The sequence below is a fragment of the Pongo abelii genome, chromosome 20 (assembly GCF_028885655.2).
Source record: "Pongo abelii isolate AG06213 chromosome 20, NHGRI_mPonAbe1-v2.0_pri, whole genome shotgun sequence".
NCBI classification, from domain to species: Eukaryota; Metazoa; Chordata; class Mammalia; order Primates; family Hominidae; genus Pongo; species Pongo abelii.
In genome coordinates, this window is record NC_072005.2 from 9926348 (window position 1) to 9949966 (window position 23619).

The window sequence follows — 23619 nt, forward strand, 5'->3', positions numbered from 1 at the left end:
TTCCTGAGTAGCTGGGATTACAGGCGTGCACCACCATGCCTGGCTAATTTTTACATATTTTATTTTAGAGACAGGATCTCACGATGTTGCCCAGGCTGGTCTTGAACTCCTGGGCTCAAGTGATCCTCCCACTTTGGCCTCTCAAAGCGCTGAGATAATAGGTATAAGCCACTGCACCTGGCCATTGCTTTTATCCTGGATAATTCTGCAGCCATGGACAGAAGTGCACATACCCATACTCACAAATAACTCTGCCACATGTGCCAGCGTGAGAGCCCATCACACAGGTGAACACCTCCCTGTGAACACCCATGGCCCTCTGTGTGCTCTCCTGAACAGCCAGGTACACACATGTATGCTCACCAGGAGCCAAAAACATGTTATTCACTAACATGTTAACCACACAGAAGCCACACACTTGCATCCATTCAAGTAACAACTGTGCCCTTCCGTGATTAACTCTCCACACCCATTTGTTCAGCCGCCTGTATCCACGAACATTTGTACGCTCCTTTCAGGAGGAACTGGCATCTGTATATATCTGTCAGCTGCCATCTTAGGTCTCCCCAACGAACTCATTAGCATTGCGGTGAAACCTGAAATATTCCTGCAGAACTTCTGCTCTACTAATAAGCCTGATGTCCTGCTGAGGTCACATGGCACTTACGAGGGCTAATGGAGCCAGCCTTGGCCAGCAAGGTTAGGAAACCCTGGACTCCTGGAATAGCCAGAGAATGTCTGGCTATTTACTCCCAAGAATAAACAAATTTCCTTTCCTTCTCACTGCATCAAGTGCCCCAGCCAGCATCTATCTGCAGAACCAAAGTCATATTTAAGATACATTTTTAGCCCCAATACTATCCTGGCATCACACTAAAGGCTACATCTACTTGTTATTCTACTGAAGGTTGCATTACTCTGATGGGCACTACACTGGGAGCTGCATCACCAGACTTGTCATTATACTGAAGGCCACATCACTATCATGGGCACTACACTGAGGGCTGCATCACCAGACTTGTCATTATACTGAAGGCTGCATTACCTGGTTGGGCATTACACTGACGGTTGCATCATCAGACCTGTCTGAACCACTCTGTTAGTCTTGCCCTTAAGGCCTCCAATCCCAGGCTGAGTATTGTTTGTGTGTGTGTGTGTGTTTTGAAACGGAGTCTCACTCTGTCGCCCAGGCTGGAGTGCAGTGGCAGGATCTCGGCTCTACGCAACCTCCGCCTCCCAGGTTCAAGCGATTCTCCTGCCTCAGCCTCCCATGTAGCTGGGATTATAGGCATGTACCACCACACCCAGCTAATTTTTGTATTTTTAGTAGAGACGGGGTTTCACCATGTTGGCCAGGCTAGTCTCGAACCCCTGACCTCAGATGATCCACCCACATCTGCCTCCCAAAGTGTTGGGATTACAGGCGTAAGCCACCATGCCCAGCCCAGTCTGAGTATTATTCTGAGGGCTTCATAACTAGAAAGCTAAACTTAACAGGCAACACTTTCCCTCAGCACTGGTAGCTCCTCTGTGTGCGGTGTGAAGGGGCAAGCAGAAGTGGGGTTGAGAAGTGACTCTGAGGGGCCTGGTAGGACTAGAGAGATGAGGAAAACTGGGGACTCTGAAGCCACACACTGTGGGTGGGAAGCCAGAGGACAGAAAAGCAACTATTACATCAAGAGTTGGAATTGTGGCCGGGCGCGGTGGCTCACGCCTGTAATCCCAGCACTTTGGGAGGCCAAGGTGGGAGGATCAAACAGGAGTTTGAGACCAGCCTGGGCCACATAGTGAGCTCTGTCTCTATACAAAATTTAAAAATTAGCCAGGTGTGGTGGTGCACACCTGTAGTCCCAGCTGTTTGGGAGGCTCAGGCAGGAGGATCGCCTGAACACAGGACGTTGAGGCTGCAGTGAGCTATGATCATGCCATTGCACTACAGTCTGAGTGACAGAGTGAGACCCTGTCTTGGGAGGAAAAAAAAAAAAGTTGGGGCCAGGCACGGTAGCTCATGCCTATAATCCCAGCACTTTGGGAGGCCAAGGCGGGTGGACTGCCTGAGCTCAGGAGTTCAAGACCAGCTTGGCCAATATGTTGAAACCCTGTCTCTACTAAAAATACAAAAAAAAGGCCGGGCGTGGTGGCTCACGCCTGTAATTCCAGCACTTTGGGAGGCCGAGGCGGGCAGATCACGAGGTCAGGAGATTGAGACCATCCTGACTAACATGGTGAAACCCCGTCTCTATGAAAAATACAAAAAATTAGCCAGGCGTAGTGGTGGGCACCTGTGGTCCCACCTACTCGGGAGGCTGAGGCAGGAGAATGGCTTGAACTCGGAAGGCAGAACTTGCAGTGAGCTGAGATCGCAACACTGCACTCCAGCCTGGGCAACAGAGCAAGACTCCGTCTCAAAATAAAATAAAATAAAATAAAATACAAAAAAAATTATCCAGGCGTGGTGGCAGGTGCTGTAGTCCCAGTTACTCAGGAGGCTGAGGCAGGAGAATCACTGGAACCCGGGAGGTGGAGGTTGCGCCACTGCACTCCAGCATGGGCGACAGAATGAGACTCCATCTCAAAAAAAAAAAAAGTTGGAACTCAACCTTCTTGAGCCACTAGTGCTGAAGGGGCTGGAAAGATTCAGATTGGCTCCTCTTGGAAGCTGTGGATCCTTGTCCTGTCTCTGCTGTTCCTACCAGGAGCCCCTGCCAAAAACCTACCTTGCCACGCCCTCGAGAAGAGAAGCTTTACCTGCAAGTACAGGCCTTGGCAGCCTGGCACGGGAGCTATACCCTGAGCAGCCCCAACATGTGCCACATCCTCAGATGTGCTCCACACGCCCCATCGCACCTCAACAGTCAGGCATGGCTTTGCCACGCTCAGACATTCCGCACACAAGACACACTCTCATTCACTCCAACATGTCCCTTGGGTTCAGACACAACTGATGGCCATCAGATTCCCCTTACACGAAGGGGCGTGCTTGCCATGAAGACACGCTCAAACATGCTATGACACGCTCTGACACGCAGGGGCACACATACACCCAAGCATGCTTTCACGGGGGCCAGGCAGGTCTCCAACCTCTGCCAGAGTCTACACGGCCGTGGCCACCTTACCCTTCCAGATGGATTGATGGGGCGGCGGGGAGAAGGCTGTTATAAATTAAACATTGAGACACTGTCTGAGCACCAGGCTCTGCCATCCACTCATTGGCTGGTTCCCTCCCAGGAGGCTTCGGGCACACAGGGTGGGGGAGGGGCAGGGGAAATGGCTCGCTTAATTAACTAGTCCTAATTGAGATATCTTTGCAAATATCCCTTTATTGAAGGACACCCTTCCATCCATTTCCTGGGAATTTGTTGCCTCTATGTGTCTCTGGACCCCGAGTATCGCAGAAATGACAGGATAAGAAAGAGCGCTACCAAGAGCTGCTCAAACCTTAGCTGTGTTTCTGATCATGACAGCAGCACTGAGGGACAGGCGGGAAGGCTCAGAGATTCAGAGATCCAGGCAGAGGGGCAGAGAGATTAGGCAAGCGGAGATGCAGAAACTCAAACACAAACCGAACTGCAGAGTCAGAGATACGGACTCTGAAATACAGGAAGAGAGAGACGCAGGCAGAGAAACTTTGCAACTGGGAGGACCAGAGTGGGGACAGATGGACGCGCGGCTGGCAGACAAACCTCCCCTCTGCCTTTTCCCGCCTGGCTTGGCCTCCCCCATCTCCTGGGCAATCCACTCTCTGCAGCGGCAGGCAGCAGTAACAATCAGGCCTGATTCCTTTTGGCCCTAGCTACCCTCCCCTTCCCTCTCCCTCCCTCAATCACTCCTGCAATCATCTCCCTTGTTCAAAATGAGCTTCTGCAGCTGCAGCCCAGACAGCTGTTCCATCTTGGAGCCAGTACTGGGCCTGGTGGCTGGGTCCTAGAGGGACGCCCTCCAGAGTGGCAGCAGGGGAGGGGGAATGGTGCTGTGGGGCAGAGGGGGCAAGGGGTCACCTGGAGCTTGGGAGCCCACCTCCATCTCCAGTCAACACTTGGCCCCATCACCAGCATACCCAGGGGGTCCAGACACTCCCAGAGCCTCTCTTTGGGGCCCTCAAGAGAGGTAGTCTGGGGCCGGGTGTGGTGGTTCACGCCTGTAATCCCAGCACTTTGGGTAGCTGAGGTGGGTGGATCACTTGAGGTCAGGAGTTTGAGACCAGCCTGGCCAACATGCTGAAACCCCATCTCTACTAAAAATACAAAAATTAGCTGGGCAGGGTGGCGCACACCTGTGGTCCCAGCTACTTGGGAGGCCGAGGCAAGAGAATTGCTTGAACCCGGGAGGTGACTGAGGGAGATTGCAGTGGGCCAAGACAGTGCCACTGCACTCCAGCCTGGGTGAGAGCGAGATTCCATCTCGAAATAAATGAATAAACAAGCAAACAAACAAATAAATAAATAAGAGAGGTGGTCTGGGTCATCCTGCCCTCTGTCACCAAATCCTTCCTAACATCCAACACAGGTCCTGGCCCTAGAAGCCTCTCTCGTCCAAGAATTCTAGTCTGTTTCCCAGGGTCCCCGTCAGGGTCCTATGGTAAGATGGAGATAGAATCCCAGAGATAGAGACAGACAGACACAGAGACACATGGAGAGACAGACATGAATGAGATAAAGAGACAGATATAGGCCGGGCATGGTGGCTTATGCCTGTAATCCCAACACTTTGGGAGGCCGAGGTGAGTGGATCACTTGAGGTCGGGAGTTGGAGACCAGCCTGGCCAACATAGCAAAACCCCATCTCTACTAAAAATACAAAAAATTAGCCAGGCTTGGTGGTGCACACCTGTAATCTCAGCTACTTGGGAGGCTGAGGCAGGAGAATCGCTTGAATCCGGGAGGCAGAGGTTGCAGTGAGCAAAGATCGTGCCACTGCACTCCAGCTTGGGCAACAGGGTGAGACTCAATCTCAAAAAAATAAAATAAAATTTAAAAATTTTAAAAATCTAAAGTCCCTGAAAGATCCCCCTCCCCACGACATGATATGGCCCCCATCACCTTCCTTCCCTCACCTCCTCTCCCTCTTCCACTCGCTCACTATGCTCCAGACATGGGCCTCCTCCCTGTTCCTCCAACACGCCAGGCAAGGTCTTGCCTCAGGCTCTTTGCAGGGGCTGTTCCCTCTACCTATAACTCTCTGCCTCCCAAAATCCTCCTCTTCCCCCCTTCACATCCTTCCGATCTCTGCATATGTGTTACCTCCTCAGGCCACTCGATCTAAAATAATTCCTCCCTTATTCTTCTCTTATTCTTTGTTGTTGTTAAGACAGGGTTTCACTCTGTCACCCAGGCTGGAGTGCAGTGGTGCGATCATAGCTCACTGTAGCCTCCAACTCCTGGGCTCAAGCAATCCTCATGCTTTAGCTTCCTGAGTAGCTGGGACTACAGGTGTGCACCACCATGCCCAGCTCATTCTTTTTATTTTTCTTCTTTTTCTTCTTTTTTTTTTTTTTGAGATGGAATTTTGCTCTTGTCACCCAGGCTGGAGTGCAATGGCGCGATCTTGGCTCACTGCAACCTCTGCCTCCTGGGTTCTCCTGCCTCAGCCTCCTAAGTAGCTGGGATTACAGGTGCCTGCCATCACACCTGGCTAATTTTTTTTTTTTTTTTTGAGACAGAGTCTTGCTCTGTCACCCAGGCTGGAAGTGCAGTGATGCAATCTCAGCTCACTGAGAGCTCCACCTCCTGGGTTCACGCCATTCTCCTGCCTCAGCTTCCCAAGTAGCTGGGACTGCAGGCACCCACCACCATGCCCAGCTAATTATTGTATTTTTAGTAGAGACGGGGTTTCACCATGTTAGCCAGGATGGTCTCGATCTCCTGACCTCGTGATCTGCCCGCGTCAGCCTCCCAAAGCGCTGGGATTACAGGTGTGAGCCCTGGGTTTCACCATGTTGGTCAGGCTGGTCTTGAACTCCTGACCTCAGGTGATCCACCCACCTTGGCCTCCCAAAGTGCTGGGATTACAGGTGTGAGCCACCGTGCCTGGCTAAAAATGTATTTTCTTTTGGGGTTTTGCTATGTTGTCCAGGCTGGTCTCGAACTCCTGGCCTCAAGCAATCTTCCCACCTTGACGCCCCAAAGTGCTGAGATTACACATGTGAGCCCCTGTGGACAGCCTATTTTAATTTTTTGTAGAGACAGGATCTTGCTGTGTTGCCCAGGCTGGTCTTGAACTCTCGGCCTCAAGCAATCTTCCCACCCCTGCCTTCCAAAGCTTGAGAATTATAGGCATGAGCCACAGTGCCACTCTGAGAGCCTTTTGCTGAGAACTGCTCAGCTCCTCCTTATTCGTCCCATAAAGCAAAAGGTCCCCCTCAAATAGCACACCCCTCCTCCATCTCCCCTTCCTTCTCTCCAGCCCCCCAGGTGGAGGCGATGGTTAAGGGTATAACATACAAGATTCAGGTATTTCACTTCAGGCCCCGAAATGATGGCCGTGGCTGGCAATACAGCTGACAGCTCTTAGTCTGGTCCTGGATTTATGATCCCCAGGTGAGAAGCCATTCCGCTGAAGGCTCCCGTCCCACAGGGATGGTTTATGGCTGGGAGTTGGCCAAAGCTAGTAGCGGCAGCTTCCTCCCCACATCTTCCCAGAGATGGTCTATAACCACAGGAATGCTAAGCTGCTTCTGCAATTCAGGAGGAGGAAGCCAGAGAGAAGCAGGACCCCCAAGGCTCTACGCTCACTGCCACCACACCACTGAGTTCCTTTTTAAAGCCAAACACCAGCATCCAACCTTCTGCCTCCTGACTTTGGGAATCCATACTGCTTCGTTTCCTGAACCCCTCAGCCTCCCCCACGTTGGGGTGCTAAACCTTCCGACATCTCCTCCTAACTGAACACCTACTATGTGCCTGGTCACTTTCCATTTGTTCTCCCCAGTCCTGAGGAAGGTGAAATGGATTTAGACACTTGAGAAATGTTTATTCCAGGCTTGGCTAGAGGGGTAAACAAAACAACCCCTCCTTACTAAACACCTACTATGTGCCCGTTATTTATTTGTTTTTGTTTGAAGGAGGAATCCACAAATCCTTATGAAGGTGTGATTGTGGATTCAGTCACTGGACAAATATTTATTGTAGGCCTACTGTGCGTCACACCTTAGGGTTCAGTAGTGAGCAAAACACAGACGTCTTCAAGGATCTTACCATCTCATAAAGACTCTAAATTCCCCCTGACTAATATGGAAATTGAATCCCAGCTTCTCAGGAGGCTAAGACGGGAGAATGACTTGAGCCTGGGAGTTCCAGATGTCAGTGAGCTATGATGGCACCACAACACTCCAGCCTGGGTGACAGAGTGAGACTTTCTCTAAAAATAATAATATTAATAATAATAACAATAAGGAAGTTGGGGCTTAGAGAAATTAAATAATTTCCCCCAAAGTCACACAGCTAGTAAATTACAGGGCCAGAATTCAAACCCAGATATGTTTGACTCAAAAATTTTATCACTAACTGAGCATTTGCTATCTTAGGCACTGAGCTGGGGGTTTTCAAACATAAAAATTCTTGACATAGAAAAGGCACTTGATAGTCTTGTGGAATAGGCCGGGCACTGGTGACTCATGCCTGTAATCCCAGCATTTTGGGAGGCCGAGGCAGGAGGATCCCTTGAGCCCAGGAGTTCAAGACCAGCTTGGGCAACATGGTGAGACTCTACCTCTTAAAAAAATAGTTTTGTGGAATAAATACAATGGATGTAAGGATAGATGAATGGACGGAGAGGCAGATGGATGGTGGAAGGATGGATGCACAGAGGACAGAAAAAGAGATAGTTGGATAATGGATAATGGATGGATGGAGGGATTGGTGAATGCATGGATAGAGATGGATGGATAGAAGAATGGATCCATGAAAGGACAGAGAGACAAATGATGCATCATGGATAGATGAAAAGAGATGGGTGGAAGGATAAAGAGATGGATGTGTGAAAGGATGGATGGACAGATGGATGGACAGATGGAATAGTGGGTGGGTGTATGAGTGAATGGATGGAGAGAAAATGGATGGGTAGATGAAATAATTGATGGATAGATGGATAGACTGATGGAATAACAGGTGGTTGGATGAATGAATGAATGGAGATATGGATAGCAAGACAGATGGAAGGATGGGCGTAAAAATAGATGGATAGATGAAATAATAGATGCACGGAAGGATGGATGGATGGATGAAGTGATATATGGAAGCGTGGAAGGATGGGAATTTGAACGCAGATCTCTGTTACCCACAACAATTCTGTGAGGTAAGACATCATTCCCATTTTATAGATGAGAAGACAATAGCTCAGAGTGACAAAGGCACTGGCCAGAGTCATAGAGCAAGTTGGGGACAAAATCTAGATTCCAACATAGGTCTTTCAGACTCCCAAAATGGACACCCTCATGTCACAGTCCCCTCCCAGCCCTCACCCTGAGTACCTTAACATCTCACTTCTCAGATCCCTTTTGACAAAGTATAATGAGACTGAGGGATGGGGTGTCAGGGATGGGAGGGCCATTGGCTTTCAGCAGGTGAATTCATGGAAGCATTGGATGAAGATGCTGTTAGCTACGAATGGGCCAGAGTGGAGATCAGGTCTGCACACACACATACACACTTACAGAAAACACACAGCACACAGGGCACCCTACACGCATGCATACAAGGCAGGCACACACACACACTTTCATAAATCCACACTTGCACTTATATGCACACACTTACAAAGACATACCTGTCCACACATATGCAAAGATACTTGCACACACGTTTGCACAGATACATATGCACACACAAAATCATAACTCATAGACATGCTCTTACATACTTATGTATACATTCTGCAGACACACCATATGCACACATTTACACACACCTGCATAGAACACATATACACAGACTCACTTGCTTTCAATGGTGGTGGAGGGAAATTTGGCTTCTGATTTCAATGAGATACCATCTCTCTCCCTTCTCAGATAGCAATGGCAAGAAGCCTGTATCATACTTGTGTATAACAAACTCATATGCACACATGCAATCTTTTAACACAGGCAAACCCATAGTCAAGGACAGGCAATTGCAGATACACATGCAGATACGTCCACACCCAAGCACAGTCACTCAGGGACACACCCACACTCATTCTGGAATGCACCCTCACACACAGGAACACACACCGGACCCCATGCCGGCAGTGCACATAAACTTTCTCCACTCCCATTCCCCCATATACACACCAAAACACACACATATAGACACACCAGGACATACCCAAATAATAAACACTTGATGTGACAGACACACAGAAACACACCGTCTCACACATTGGCTGCCAAGTCTAAGAATCTAGCCTGAAAGCTCTCACCTGTGTCAAGCCCAATACCACCCCCACCAGGTGCTGGACAAAGCCTTCTCAGGTGTCCCCACCACCACCACATACCCTTGCCTTCGACCCTAGGGAGCAAATTCTTCTTTGCTCCCAGCAAGGAGAAAGAAGCTGCGGGATGACCATTTGGGGCTAAGCAAGGGAGGGTTGGTGAAGTTGGGGCTAAAGAAAGGGAGCCCCAGGCATCACAGCCTGGGTTTGGGGGATGATTTGGGAGGAGCCCCCCAAACAGATGGAACAGGGGTGGGGCTACCAGGGGTTGAGGAGTGGGAGGGGAGGGGCATATCTGGAGGAGGCCCAGGGAAGTTTGCAATGAAGGAAACCCCTCCCCTCTCTCCCCAGGACACCACGGGGAGAACCCCACTGAGTTCTCTCCTTCTTCCCCGATCCAGGGAAGCTCTGTAGTGGGGAAGCTGGAGGATAAAGCCTCAAAGGGGGATGGGATGGGAAGGCGCAATCCCGGAGCTCCTGGAGGCAGTGTCAGCTCCGGCCCCAGTCTGCGCCCCGTCTACCTCCCAGGGAGGGTGAGTTATGGGGATAAATATTCAGCACATGGCGAGGCAAGAATGGCGGAAGGGGTGCAGGGGAGAGAAAAAGAGAGAAAAAAAGAGATACAAATTCTCAGCGCCACGGAGACGGAGACAGAGAAAGACAGAAATATTAATAGAAAGAGACCCAGAGACGCAAAGCAGGGGAAATGAATAGAGACTCAGACAGAACTACTCAGAGACGCCCAGACGCAACCAGGCAGAGACCCTGAAGGTGGAGACACTCGGAAACCCCTCGATCCTCCCCTTTCAGAGACAGGTTCCTTCTAAATCCCCGAGTCTCACCCTCCTCCCGCTGCACCCTACTCAGCCCGGACTCAGCTCAATTCTGCAGCCCTTGTCGCCTCCGCCCTGGGGCCGGAGCGAGCCTGGTACGCTATTGGCGCTCAGACATTGCTCACTAATAATCATAATAATCAATAATAACAGCAAGAACCATCCTAAATGGCGCGGAGGTGGCTAGGGGTCCCGGGGCTCCTTCTGCCTCCAAGTCCGACCCTGGAACCCCGAGAGGGCGTCCCCTACCCAGGAGCGCCGGGCAGGGTCGTGGGAAGCACAGGGGTAGAGGGGGACAGGTGGGGGCCCCCGGGGGCTGCGGCGGCGACAGCGGCTGTGGCGCGGGCACCACGCCCCCCGGGAGCGACCCCGCGCGGCAGCCACTCACGATTTTCTCGGAGGCGCCCGCACGGGACACGGTGCCGTTGAGCCCCACGAGCGAGGGCAACGTCTGCGACATCCAGTTGGTGACCATGGCCATGGTGCTCAGCACGGCCCCGATCTTGAGCAGCGGCACCGACATCGCGCCTCCGCCTCATGCCCCGCGGCCGCCCGCCGCGCGTCCCTTCTCTGGCCCGCCGCGGGGCGCTCGGTCCCTCGACACCCAGGCGCCCCGGGGAGCGTGGGGGAGGGGGCACGAGCGCGGGCTGCGGGGCAGGGGGTCCGGGACGGGGCTCGGGGGGGTCTCGGGGACGCGGGCTGCGGCTCCGCGCGCCTGGCGGGCTCCTCTTATAAAGCGCCGGCTCGGCCCCCCGCCCCCTCCCGCGCCTCCGCGCCGGGCACTTCCAGCCGCCGTGACGTCACGCCTCCGGCCCGGAGCCCGGCGGGGGACGGGGGGGCGCCCAGACTGCCCCCACCCCCCCACCCCAAGCCCTCGCTCGCCCCCCGCCGGGGACCTCTCCATGGGGTGGGGGACCTCCCCCTGGTGGCATTCCCCAAGCGCCCCACCCCCGCCGCGGTGGCATTCCCCAGCCCCGCCCCCCAGCGGTATTCCCGGGCCCCCTCCCGCTAGGCGGTGTTCCCGGACCGCCTCCCGCGCGCAGCCCCTCTCCGAGCCCGATCCGCGGGACCCCGCGCGTAAAGGCGCCCTCGGCCCACCCCGGCCACCCAAAGAGGGCAGGGGACCGGAGTCGCAAGTCCCCACCCACCTACTGTTGGGACACCCACCCTGGCTACCTAAAACCTCGGACAGCGGGCATTGGGGGGCGTGGGGGGCGACACGCTCGTGCGCTCCCATGAATTGGGTCACCAAGGGTCTCCTTTAGCTGGGGGAAGGGGCTTCCTTCCCGGGCACTGAGAGCACTCTAGGGATCCCTCGGTCATTTCGTGTCCCCAGGGTGGCGTGATCCAGGGCCAGCAGATGAAATTGCTTGGGTGCAGGTGCCGTCCTGGGGTCATTTCGGCCACGGGAGGAGTTCCCACGACAACCAAGGGCAGCTTCCTACCCAGGGACCGCGGAGACCCGGCACGCAGCTTTTAGGAGGCGAGTCCCGGGCGGGTGTCGACTTGCAACTTTAACTTGGGGTGGGGGCGGGGCACTCACGCTTCGGACCTTCCTCGCGGCCCCGGGGACACCGCTCCCGGCCCGCTCCTTCGGGGGAGCGGGAAGCGCAGTGCCCTCGCCGCCCACCCGTCCGCCCACGCACCAGCCGGCGGCGGCGGCAGCCGCTGGGCAGCGGAGAGGAGCGCCGGGCGGGTTTTAATTTCCTCTGTTTTGCCTGCACTCACGCCCCCTCCTGGCGTCCCCGCATCACCTCGCTCCGCCGCCGCCGTCGCCCTCAGCCCGCGGCCGCCGCCGTCTGGAGGCGGCGATGACTCAGGCCTTTCCAGGTGGCGGCCTGGGGCTGAGGGCTCTGGCTGGGGAGGAGCGCCAAGCATGAGCGGGGAGGGGGGTGGGGGTCTCGAACCGTCTTTTTTCTTAGCTGGACAACACCAAGATGCAAGTGTGACCTGTAGGGATGACTGTTCCTCTCTGCCTCAGTTTCCCCATCTGCAAAGTGGGTGGTGGAGACCTAACACTTGTAAAGGGCTTGGTCATCCTGAGAATCAGGTAATTTACTGAGCATCTACTATGTCCCAGGCACTGTGAACAACAGACAAAAATGCCTGCCTGTGTGAAATTGAATATTCTTTTTCTTTTCTCTCTCTTTTTTTTTTTTTTGGTAGAGATGGGCATCTCGCTATGTTGCCCAGGCTGGTCTCGAACCCCTGGCCTCAATCGATCCTCCCACCTTGGCCTCCCAAAGTGTTGGGATTCCAGGAGTGAGCCTCCGGGTTGGATGTGAAGATGAATATTCTATGGGGTGAGACAGTCAAGAAATAGGGGGAAAAAGTAAAGTACAGAAGATATTAGGAGGAAGGGGAAGTAAACTTTAAACAGGGTGATTGGAGAAAGGGATTTATTTATTTATTTATTTATTTATTTATTTATTTATGACGGAGTTTTGCTCTGTTGCCCAGGCTGGAGTGCAGTGGCGCGATCTCGGCTCACTGCAAGCTCTGCCTCCCAGGTTCAGGCCATTCTCCTGCCTTAGCCTCCCCAGTAGCTGGGACTATAGGCGCCTGCCACCACGCCCGGCTAATTTTTTGTATTTTTTAGTAGAGACGGGGTTTCACCGTGTTAGCCAGGATGGTCTCAATCTCCTGACCTTGTGATCTGCCCGCCTCGGCCTCCCAAAGTGCTGGGATTACAGGCGTGAGCCACGGCACCTGATGAGAAAGGGACGTTTAAGCAGAGACCTGAAGAAAGTGAGGAAGGGAACCATCTGGATATCTGGGGGAAGAGAGTTCCACGCAACAGGAACAGCAAGTGCAAAGGCCCTGGGGCAGGAGTCTTTGAGGACCAGGAAGGAGGCCAGTGTAGTTGGAGTAAGCCAGGGGGGGAATAAGGAATGATGATGTTTGTAAAATACTTTACGAGTGTCTGGGACATGGTAAGTTTTTCAAATAGTAGCTACCATTGCTGTTATTATTTGAGGCTGGCCACAGTGGCTCATGCCTGTAATCCCAGCACTTTGGGAGGCTGAGGAGGGTGGATCACTTGAGGCCAGGAGTTCGAGACCAGCCTGGCCAACATGGTAAAACCCTGTCTCTACTAAAAATACAAAAGTTAGCCGGGTATGGTGGTGCACGCCTGTAATCCCAGCTACTTGGGAGGTTGAGGTGGGAGAATCGCTTGAACCCGGGAGGCAGAGGTTGCAGTGAGCCAAGATCGAGCCACTGCACTCCAGCCTGGGCGACAAACAGAGTGAGACCCTGTCTAAAAAAAAAAAAAGATGAGTTCTTGCCAGCTTGTTCTAAAGCTTTCATTGATGAGTGCTGAACACTTTGCAGATGCAATGTTAACAATTGCTGCAACATCCATGAACAGTACAGTGACACCCCTATTTCCAGGTGAGGAAACTGAGCTCAGAGAGGAGAGGGACCCAGATCAGGGGAACCCAGCAGGGAATTGGGGGTCCAGGTTTTGAAACCAGGTCTGTCTGATTTCATACCCTAAGACCAACCGGGCTCCAGGCCTCCTGGCTTAGACAATTTGGAACCCAACAAACTTTCTCACTCTCTGGCCATGGGTACTGTGGGAAACTGCCTTATTTCAGCGCATCCAGGCTTCTCCAAGGAGTGGTCTGTGCTCGAGTTTGCACTTGCTTGCATTTAATTCCTCACCTCCCACCTCCCCAACGTTTCCAAAACTCCTCTCACCACAGATGCCAATTTGCCAGGTCCATACCCTCATGCCAGTCCTCATTAGGTCATTCTCACAGTCAGTCCCCACTCACCATCACCTTCTTGAAACTCCTTTTTCCCTTGACTTCAGAGACACGTTATCACTTCCTAGTTCTGCACCCACCTCTCTGGCTGTGCCGTCGCTGTCTCCTGCTACTCCCTAAAACTCTATCTTTCAGGGCTTTGTCCTAGGTTCCCTGCCGCTCTCATTCTGCCTGGACCATCACCCACTCTCAAGGTTTTGGCTCCATCTGGGACACTGCTACCTCAGGACCTTTGAACTTCCTGTTCCCTCTGCACAAAATACTATTATCAAGGATGCCCCATGGCTTGTTCCTTTACTTAATTAATGTATTTTTTAGAGACAGAGTCTTGCTCTGTCACCCAGGCTGGAGTGCAGTGGTTCAATCATAGCTCACTGCAGCCTCTAACTCCTAGGCTCAAGCTATCCTCCTGCCTCAGCCTCCCAAGTAGCTGGGACTACGGATGCGAGCCCCCATTCCCGGTCCTTTATTTAATTTATATCTCTGCTCTGTCATTGTGTGGGTCAGAGCCATGCCCTGCCCTTCCCCCAGAAAACTACATTTCCCAGATTCCATTCCATACTGGCTTCCTGTTCGGTTTATCCAATGGGAGCCACTGGAGGGAGATCGGAGATTGGAGAGGAAGGCAGAAGCCAGGATGTTTCTCTCCTGTGTCCGCTTGGGGTGGAGGGTGTTTTCTGACAGTGGCTACGCCTCCTCCATAGTGCCAGTTCCTCCCCAAGAGTCCCTTCCTCATCACATCCCCTCTTTGCCATGTCCCTCCAGTAGCTTTCTGCTGTAGCTTATTCCGGATTTCCTCATCATCGCATGTGGCTTCTCAACTCTTTCTTCTCCCACTTAACCAATTTCCTGTATTACATTTCCCCTCTCTGAAACACGTAGAGTGGTTTGTTTCCCTAACAAGACCCTCAGTGATATGGTGATCTTATCCAAAGGACCTTCCCTGGCCACCTCATCTACAATCTGAGCCCCCCACCACTCTGTGCCACTTACCCTACTTTAGTTGTTTTTTGTTTTGTTTTGAGATGGAGTCTCGCTCTGTTGCCCAGGTTGGAGTGCAGTGGCAAAATCTCTGCTCACTGCAACCTCCATCTCCTGGGTTTGAGTAATTCTCGTGCCTCAGCCTCCCGAGTAGCTGGGTTTACAGGTGCATGCCATCATGCCCGGGTAATTTTTGTATTTTTAGTAGAGATGGGGTTTCACCATGTTGACCAGGCTGGTTTTGAACTCCTGACCTCTAGAGATCCACCCGCCTCGGCCTCCCAAAGTGCTGGGATTACAGGCATGAGCCACCGCGCCTGGCCACTTTAGTTCTTTTATCTTTTTTTTTAAGGCAAGGGGCTGGGCACTCTGTTGCCCAGGCTGGAGTGCAGTGGTGCAATCATAGCTCACTGTAACCTCAAACTCCTGGGCTCATGTGATCCTCCTACCTCAGCCTTCTGAATAGGTGAGACTACAGAGGCACACCACCGTACCCAGCTAATTTTTTAAGTTTTCTGTAGAGATGGGGTCTCACTATGTTGCCCGGGCTGGTCTCAAACTCTTGGGCTCAGGCAATCCACCTGCCTCAGCCTCCCAAAATGCTGGGATTGTAGGCGTGAGCCACCACGCCAGACCCTAAAAGTCTTTTTAAAGACCCAACAATTCCATCTACCCAAGAGAAACTAAAGCATATGTCCATGAAAAGACCTACACATGAATATTCATAGCAGCGCTGGTCATAATGAATGAAACAATCCAAATACCCATCAACTGGTGAGTGAATAAACAAATTGCAGTACATCCATACAATGGAATGCCATTCCGCCATAAAAAGGAACATGCTCCTGATATATGCTACAATGTGGATGATCCTCAAAAACATTTTGCTAAGTAAAAGGAGCCAGACGCAAAAGACCACATAGTTTATGATTCTATTTATACATAATGTCCAGGGAGAGCAAATCAATACAGACAGAAAGTAGATGAGAGATTGCCTGGAAGTGGGGGTGGGAGTGGAGATGGAATGCAAATGGGCACGGGGGCTGTTTTGGGGGTGATGAAAATGTCCTAAAATTGGATCGGGGTGATGGCCGCACAACTCTGTAAATTTACGAAAAGTCATTGAATTGCACGCTTACACAGGTGAATTTTATGCTCTGTAAATTATACCTCCATAAAACTGCTGAAAAGGGAAGATCCACCAGGCATGGTGGCTCACGCCTGTAATCCCAGCACCTTGGGAAGCTGAAGCGGGAGAATTGCTTGAAGCCAGGAGTTGGAGACCAGCCTGGGCAACGTAGTGAGACCTCATTTCTCTCTCTCTCTTTTTTTTTTTTTGAGATGGAGTCTCGCTCTGTCACCCAGGCTGGAGTGCAATGGGGTGATCTCGGCTCACTGCAAGTTCCGCCTCCCAGGCTCACGCCATTCTCCTGCCTCAGCCTCCGGAGTAGCTGGGACTACAGGCGCCCACCACCACGCCCGGAGAATTTTTTATATTTTTAGTGGAGATGGGGTTTCACTGTGTTAGCCAGGATGGTCTCGATCTCCTGACCTCGTAATCCGCCCGCCTCGGTCTCCCAAAGTGCTGGGATTTAGAGGCGTGAGCCACCACGCCCGGCCGAGACCTCATTTCTTCCTATTTATTTATTTATTTGAGACAGAGTCTCGCTCTGTCGCTCAGGCTGGAGTGCAGTGGCCTAATCTTGGCTCACTGCAACCTTCCCCTCCAGGTTCAAGCGATTCCCTTACCTCAGCCTCCCGAGTAGCTGGGATTACAGGTGCGCGCCACCACGCCTGGATAATTTTTGTATTTTTAGTAGAGATGGCATTTTGCCACATTGGCCAGGATGGTCTCAAACTCCTGACCTCAAGTGATCCTCCTGCCTCAGCCTCCCAAAGTGCTGGGATTACAGGCATAAGCCACCACACCTGGACCACTGCCTTTTTTTTTTTTTTTTTTGAGACACAGTCTTGCTCTGTCGCCCAGGTTGGAGTGCAGTGGTGAGAGCTCAGCTCACTGCAATCTGTGCCTCCAGGGTTCAAGTGATTCTCGTGCCTCAGCCTCCTGAGTAGCTGGGATTACAGGGGCACGCCACCATGCCCAGCTAATTTTTATATATTTTTTTTTAGTAGAGGTGGGGTTTCACCATGTTGGCTGGCTGGTCTCGAACTCCTGACCTCAGGTGGTCTGCCCACCTTGGCTTCCCAAAGTGCTAGGATGACAGCTGTAAGCCACCATACCTGGCCCCTCCCCACCAAAAAAATTTTTTTAAGTAGCTGGGTATGGTAGCATGTCCCTGTAGTACCAGCTACTTGGGAGACTGAGGTGGGAGGCTCGCTTAAGCCCAAGTGTTTGAGGCTGCAGTGAGCTATGATAGCACCTCTGCACTCCAGCCTGGGCAACAGAGCAAGACCCTGCCTGTACAAAAAGGGGGAGGCATTTTTAAACTTTACTTGCAAGCTCCCTCTTTGAGGTGCCCTGCACTGTACTAACACGAGAATAAGTGTCTCCTTAAATTTTGAGCCCAAGATTCCTTGCTTGCATCACCCTGGTCCTGGCAATGATGTACCCACGGTCAGAAATGAGAGATTATTTACTTTTTACCCCTCCTTCTCCATCCCTCCTCCTCTATTCAAACCAGCACCACAGCCAGCTAATCCTGATGCAGAAATATCTCAAGAAAGTGTCCCCTCTTCCCCATCATCATCACTGTGAACATCATGCTGGTGAGCCACTGAAAAAAATGTTTCTTCCGGGGCCAGGCGCAGTGGCTCATGCCTGTAATCCCAGCACTTTGGAAGGCTGAGGTGGGCAGATCACTTGAGGCCAGGAGTTCGAGACCAGCCTGGCCAACATGGCAAAACTCTGTGTCTACTAAAAATACAAAAAAAAAAAAAATTAGCTGGGCATGGTGGCACAGACCTGCAATCCCAGCTACTTGGGAGGCTGAGGCAGGAAAGTTATTTGAACCTGGGAGGCAGAGGTTGCTGTGAGCAGAGATCACACCACTGTACTCCAGCCTAGGCAACAGAGTGAGACTCCATCTCAAAAAAAAAAAAAAAAGTTTATTTCCCTTGAAATTTCTGGGTGGTAAAAAATTCATAACTGTTGGAAAAATATCAATAATTGCTGAGGTTTATTTAGTACTACCATGTTCCAGACACCATTTGCAGCAAAGTACATGTAGTAATTCATTTAACCTTCAGAATATCCATATGCAACAGACAGAATTATAATTTTCTTTTGTTTGTTTTGGGATTTTGTTGTTGTTGTTTTGAGACAGGGTTTTGCCTACCGTCACCCAGGCTGGAGTGCAGTCACATGATCATACTTCACTGTAGCCTGGACCTCCCTGGCTCAAGCGATCCTCCTGCCTCAACCTTCCGAGTAGCTAGGACTACAGTCATATGCCACCATGCTTGGCTAATTTTTTTTTGTTTTTGGTAGAAATGGGGTCTTGCCATGTTGCCCAGGCTGGTCTCAAACTCCTGGGCTCAAGCGATCCCCTTGCCTCAGCTTTTCAAAACGCTGGGAAGACAGGCATGAGCCACTGCACCCAGCTAAGCAAAGGTTTTTAAAATAGAACACTAACAAGCACTAGCCATGAAAGAAAAAATTATTTGAACTACATTAAATTTTTTTTTTTTTGAGACGGAGTCTCTGTCGCCCAGGCTGGAGTGCAGTGGCGTGATCTCAGATCACTGCGAGCTCCACCTCCCGGGCTCATGCCATTCTCCTGCCTCAGCCTCCCAAGTAGCTGGGACTACAGGCGCCCGCCACCATGCCCAGCTATTTTGTATTTTTAGTAGAGACAGGGTTTCACCATGTTAGCCAGGATGGTCTTGATCTCCTGACCTCGTGATCCGCCTACCTCAGCCTCCCAAAGTGCTGGGATGACAGGCATGAGCCACCACGCCCAGCCTGAACTACATTAAAATTAAGAAATCCTGGCTGAGTGCAGTGGCTCACGCCTGTCATCCCAGCACTTTGGGAGGCCAGGGCGGGAGGATGGTTTGAGCCCAGGAATTTGAGACCAGCCTGGGCAACACAGTGAAACCCCGTCTCTAAAAAAACTACAAAAATTAGCTGGGTGTGGTGGTGTGCACCTATAGCTCCAGCAACTCGGCAGGCTGAGGTGGGAAGATCGCTTGAGCCCGGGAGATCGAGGCTGCAGTGAGCCGTAATTGCACCACTGCACTCCAGCCTGGGCAACAGAGTAAGACCTTGTCTCAAAAAAAAAAAAAAAAAAAAAAAAGAAATGAAATGAAATTAAGGAATTCTATTGATTAAAAGACACCACTAAGAGAAAGAAAAGAAAAGCTACAGAGAAGATATTTGCAATCATTATGTCCAATAAAAATCTTATATCCTGATTTTATAGTTATGTAAAATATGTATATGTATCTACGTAAAATCTGGATACACACACACACTCCTACAAATCAGTAAGAAAAAACCAGACATCTGAACAGAGAAGTGGGCAAAAGACCTAGACATTTCACAAAAGTGGATATCCAAGTTGTCAATAAACATACGGAAAGGCACTTAATTCATCATCAGGCACATCACTCATCATCAGGAAATGTAAATGAAACCCACAATGTTCCCAGCACTTTGGGAAGCTGAGGTGGGAGGATCACTTGAGCCCAGGAGTTGGAGACCAGCCTAGGCAGCATAACCAGAACCTGACTCAAAAAAACAAAAATAAATTTATAAATAAACCCACAATGCAATACTATTTGGCACCCATCAGAATGTCTAAAACTAAAAAAAGGCCAGGCACGGTGGCTCATACCTGTAATCCCAGTACTTTGGGAGGCCAAGGTGGGTGGATTGCTTGAGCTCAGGAGTTCCAGATTAGCTTGGGCAACAGGGCAAAACCCCGTCTCCACAAAAAAATTAGCCAGGCATGGTGGTGCATGCCTGTGGTTCTAGCTACTTGGGAGGCTGAGGTGGGAGGATCACTTGAGCCTGGGAGGTTGAGGTTACAGTGAGCAGAGATTGTGCTACTGCACTCCAGCCTGGGTGACAGAGTGAGACCTTGTCTCAAAAAAAAAAAAAAAGAAAGAAAGAAAGAAAAAAAAGAAAAGAAAAAGAAAGACAACACTAAGTGTTGGGGAGGATATGGAGCAACTGGAACACTTCATACACTACTGGTGGAAGAGTACATTGTTGACTTTTTGGAAGAGTCTCTGAAACTTTGGAAGACTATACAGCAGTTTCTCCCCATGACTCAGCAATTCCACTCCTACGTATATACAGTTGAGCTTCATGATTCAAAAATTCCAGATTGGCAAATTCGCCTACTTATTGCAATTTGTTTATACTCTAAGATCAATACTCGCTGGGGCATTTGTGGTCATTTGTGGACATGCACAGTGATTTTTTTTTTTTCTTGTTTAAAAACAGGGTGGAGTAGTCAGGCATGGTGGCTTATGCCTGTAATCCCAGCACTTTGGGAGGCCAAGGTGGGCAGATCACTTGAGGTCAGGAGTTCAATACCAGCCTGGCCAACATGGTGAGATCCTGTCTCTACTAAAAATATAAAAATTAGCCAGGTATGGTGGGTGCACACCTGTAATCCCAGATGCTTGGGAAGCTGATGCACAAGAATTGCTTGAACCCGGGAGGCGGAGGTTGTAGTGAGCCAAGATCATCGCTACTGCACTCCAGCCTGGGTGACAAAATGAGACTGTCTCAGGGAAAAAAAAAGAAAGAAAAGAAAGAAAGAAGGAAAGAAAGGAAAGAAGGAGAGAGAGAGAAAGAAAGAAAGAAAGAAAGAAAGAAAGAAAGGAAGAAAGAAAGAAAGAAAGAGAAAGAAGGAAGGAAAGAAAAGAAAGAAGAAAAGAAAAGAAAATTAAGAGTGCAGTGGTGGGATTGCCTTTACCTCCTGGGCTCAAGCAATCCTCCGAAGTAGCTGGGACTTCAGGCATGCAGCACCACACTTAGCTAATAAAAAAAATTTTTTTTGTAGAGCTGGGCGTGGTGCCTCACGCCTGTAAGCCCAGCACTTTGGGAGGCTGAGGCAGGTGGATTACCTGAGGTCAGGAGTTCGAGACCAACCTGGCCAACATGTCGAAACCCCGTCTCTACTAAAAATACGAAAATTAGCTGGGCTTGGTGGCATGTGCCTGTAATCCCAGCTACTCGGGAGGCTGAGGCACAAGAATCACTTGAACTCATGAGGTGGAGGTTGCAGTGAGCCAAGATCGTACCACTGCATTTCAGCCTGGGCAACAGAGCAATAACCCTGTCTCTACAAAAAAAAAAAAAAAAAAAAAAAAAAAAAAAAAAAAAAAAGGCCAGGCGCGGTGGCTCACGCCTGTAATCCCAGCACTTTGGGAGGCCGAGGCGGGCAGATCACAAGGTCAGGAGATTGAGACCATCCTGGCTAACACGGTGAAATCCTGTCTCTATAAAAATACAAAAAAAGTACCCGGGCGTGGTGGTGGGCACCTGTAGTCCCAGCTATTCGGGAGGCTGAGGCAGGAGAATGGCATGAACCCTGGAGGTGGAGCTTGCAGTGAGCCAAGATCACGCCACTGCACTCCAGCCTGGGCAACAGAGCAAGACTCTGTCTCAAAACAAAAAAAAGTGGGGGGAGGGGGGAGGGATATTATTAGGAGATATACCTAATGTTAAATGAGGAGTTAATGGGTGCAGCACACCAACATAGCACATGTATACATATGTAACAAACCTGCACGTTGTACACATGTACCCTAAAACTTAAAGTATAATAAAAACAAATTGTTTTTGAAATGGAGGTCTCGCTCTGTTGCCCAGGCTGGTCTCGAACTCCTGGGCTGAAGACATCCTTCTGCCTTGGCCACCCAAAGCACTGGGATTATAGGTGTGAACCATTGCTCCCAGCCTGACAACATACTCAGTCACCCAACCCTGTTGAGGTCTAATAAGGAGACACTCTGCTTTCTTCCTCCAGCTCTGATACTACATGCAAGTGTCTTTTTTATGGTCCATTTAGTGCCAAGCTTTTCATATTTTTGTGCTGTTTATTGGTGACTTTGCTATCTTCAGTGGCCCCCATGCACCATGCTGAAGTGTAGTCTAGTGTTTCTAAGTGCAAGAAGGCTGTGATGTGTGTCACGGAGAAAAGACATGTGTTACAGAAGCTTCATTCAGGCATCAGATCTAGTGCTATTGGCCGGGAGTTCAATGTTAATGAATCAAAAAATAAATATATATGTGATATATATATATGTGTGTGTGTGTGTATATATATAGATATGATTGATATATATATATGATATTCTAAAACAGAAACACACATAAAACAAAGTTATGGCTGGGCACCGTGGCTCATGCCTGTAATCCCAGCACTTTGGGAGGCTGAGGCAGGCAGATCGTTTGAGCCCAGGAGTTGGAGACCAGCCTGGGCAACATGGTGAAATCCTAGCTCTACAAAAAATTAGCCAGGCCTGGCGGTGCATAGTCCCAGCTACTCAGCGTGTTGGGAGGCTGAGGCGGGAGAATGGCTTGAGTCCGGAAGGCAGAGGCTGCAGTGAGCCTAGATCACACCACTGCACTCTAGCCTGGGGAACAGAGTGAGACCCTGTCTAAACAAAACAAAACAAAACAAATGTATATATTATTCAGTTGACAAAAACGTTGTGGTCAGACGCTTTCGACAAAAATAACAAGTGTTGGTGAGGAAGTGGAAAAATAGGAACCCTTTGTGGGAATGTAAAATAGTGCAGTCGCCGTAGAAAACATTATCATAGTTCTTCAAAAGCTTAAAACATAGTTACCATATGACCCAGCAATACTTTTTTTTTTTTGAGACAGGATCTTACCCTGTCACCCAGGCAGTGGTACAATCATGGCTCACTGCAGCCTTGACCTCCCGGGCTCAAGTAATCCTCCCACCTCAGCCTCCTGAGTAGCTGGGACCACAGGCACAGCTAATTTTTGTATTTGTTGTAGAGACAGGGTTTCACCATGTTGCTGAGGTTGGTCTCAAACTCCTGGGCTCAAGCAATCCACCCACCTCAGCCTCCCAATTACTGGATTACAGGGGTGAGCCACCGCACCTGGCCCAGCAACGCCACTTCTGAATACGTACACAAAAGAATTGAACTCAGTGTCTCAAAGAGATATTGGCACACCCATGATCATAGCAGTATTATTCAAAAAAGCCCAAAGGTGAAAACAACCAGGCCGGGTGCAGTGGCTCACACCTGTAATCCCAGCACTTTGGGAGGCTGAGGTGAGAGGATTGCTTCAGGCCAGGAGTTGAAGACCAGCTTGAGCAAGATGACAAGACCGCATCTCTACAAAAAAAATTTAAGAATTAGCCAGCCGTGGTGGCATGCACCTGTAGTCCCAGCTACTTGGGAGGCTGAGGTGGAAGGTTCCCTGGAGCCCAGGAAATAGAGGTTGCAGTGAGCTATGATGGTGCCACTGCACTCCAGCCTGAGTGATAGAGAGACACTTCCTCTCTCAAATTAAGACTTTTTTAAAAAAAGCTGAAAACAACCCAGTGTCTATTTACTGATGAATGAATGGATAAACAAAATGTGGTATATCCATACATGGAATATGATTCAGCCTTTAAAAGGATGGAAATTCTAGGCCAGGCATGGTGGCTCACGCCTGTAATTCCAGCACT

The 23619-nt window shown here is 50.4% G+C and overlaps 1 protein-coding gene across 2 annotated transcripts in view; it reads right to left on the minus strand.

The window, feature by feature from the left end:
* Positions 1–23619, minus strand: part of OLFM2 (olfactomedin 2) — an 83539-nt gene that overhangs the window by 50478 nt on the left and 9442 nt on the right. The window contains exon 1 of one of the 2 annotated variants that reach the window (XM_054539622.2): positions 10627–10945. The exons of the other annotated variant lie outside the window; for it this stretch is intronic. Within the exon in view, the coding sequence (XP_054395597.2) occupies positions 10627–10761 (135 nt within the window). The 5' untranslated portion in view covers positions 10762–10945. Of the gene's footprint in view, positions 1–10626; positions 10946–23619 lie in introns of those variants that run through there. 2 annotated transcript variants of the gene reach the window in all.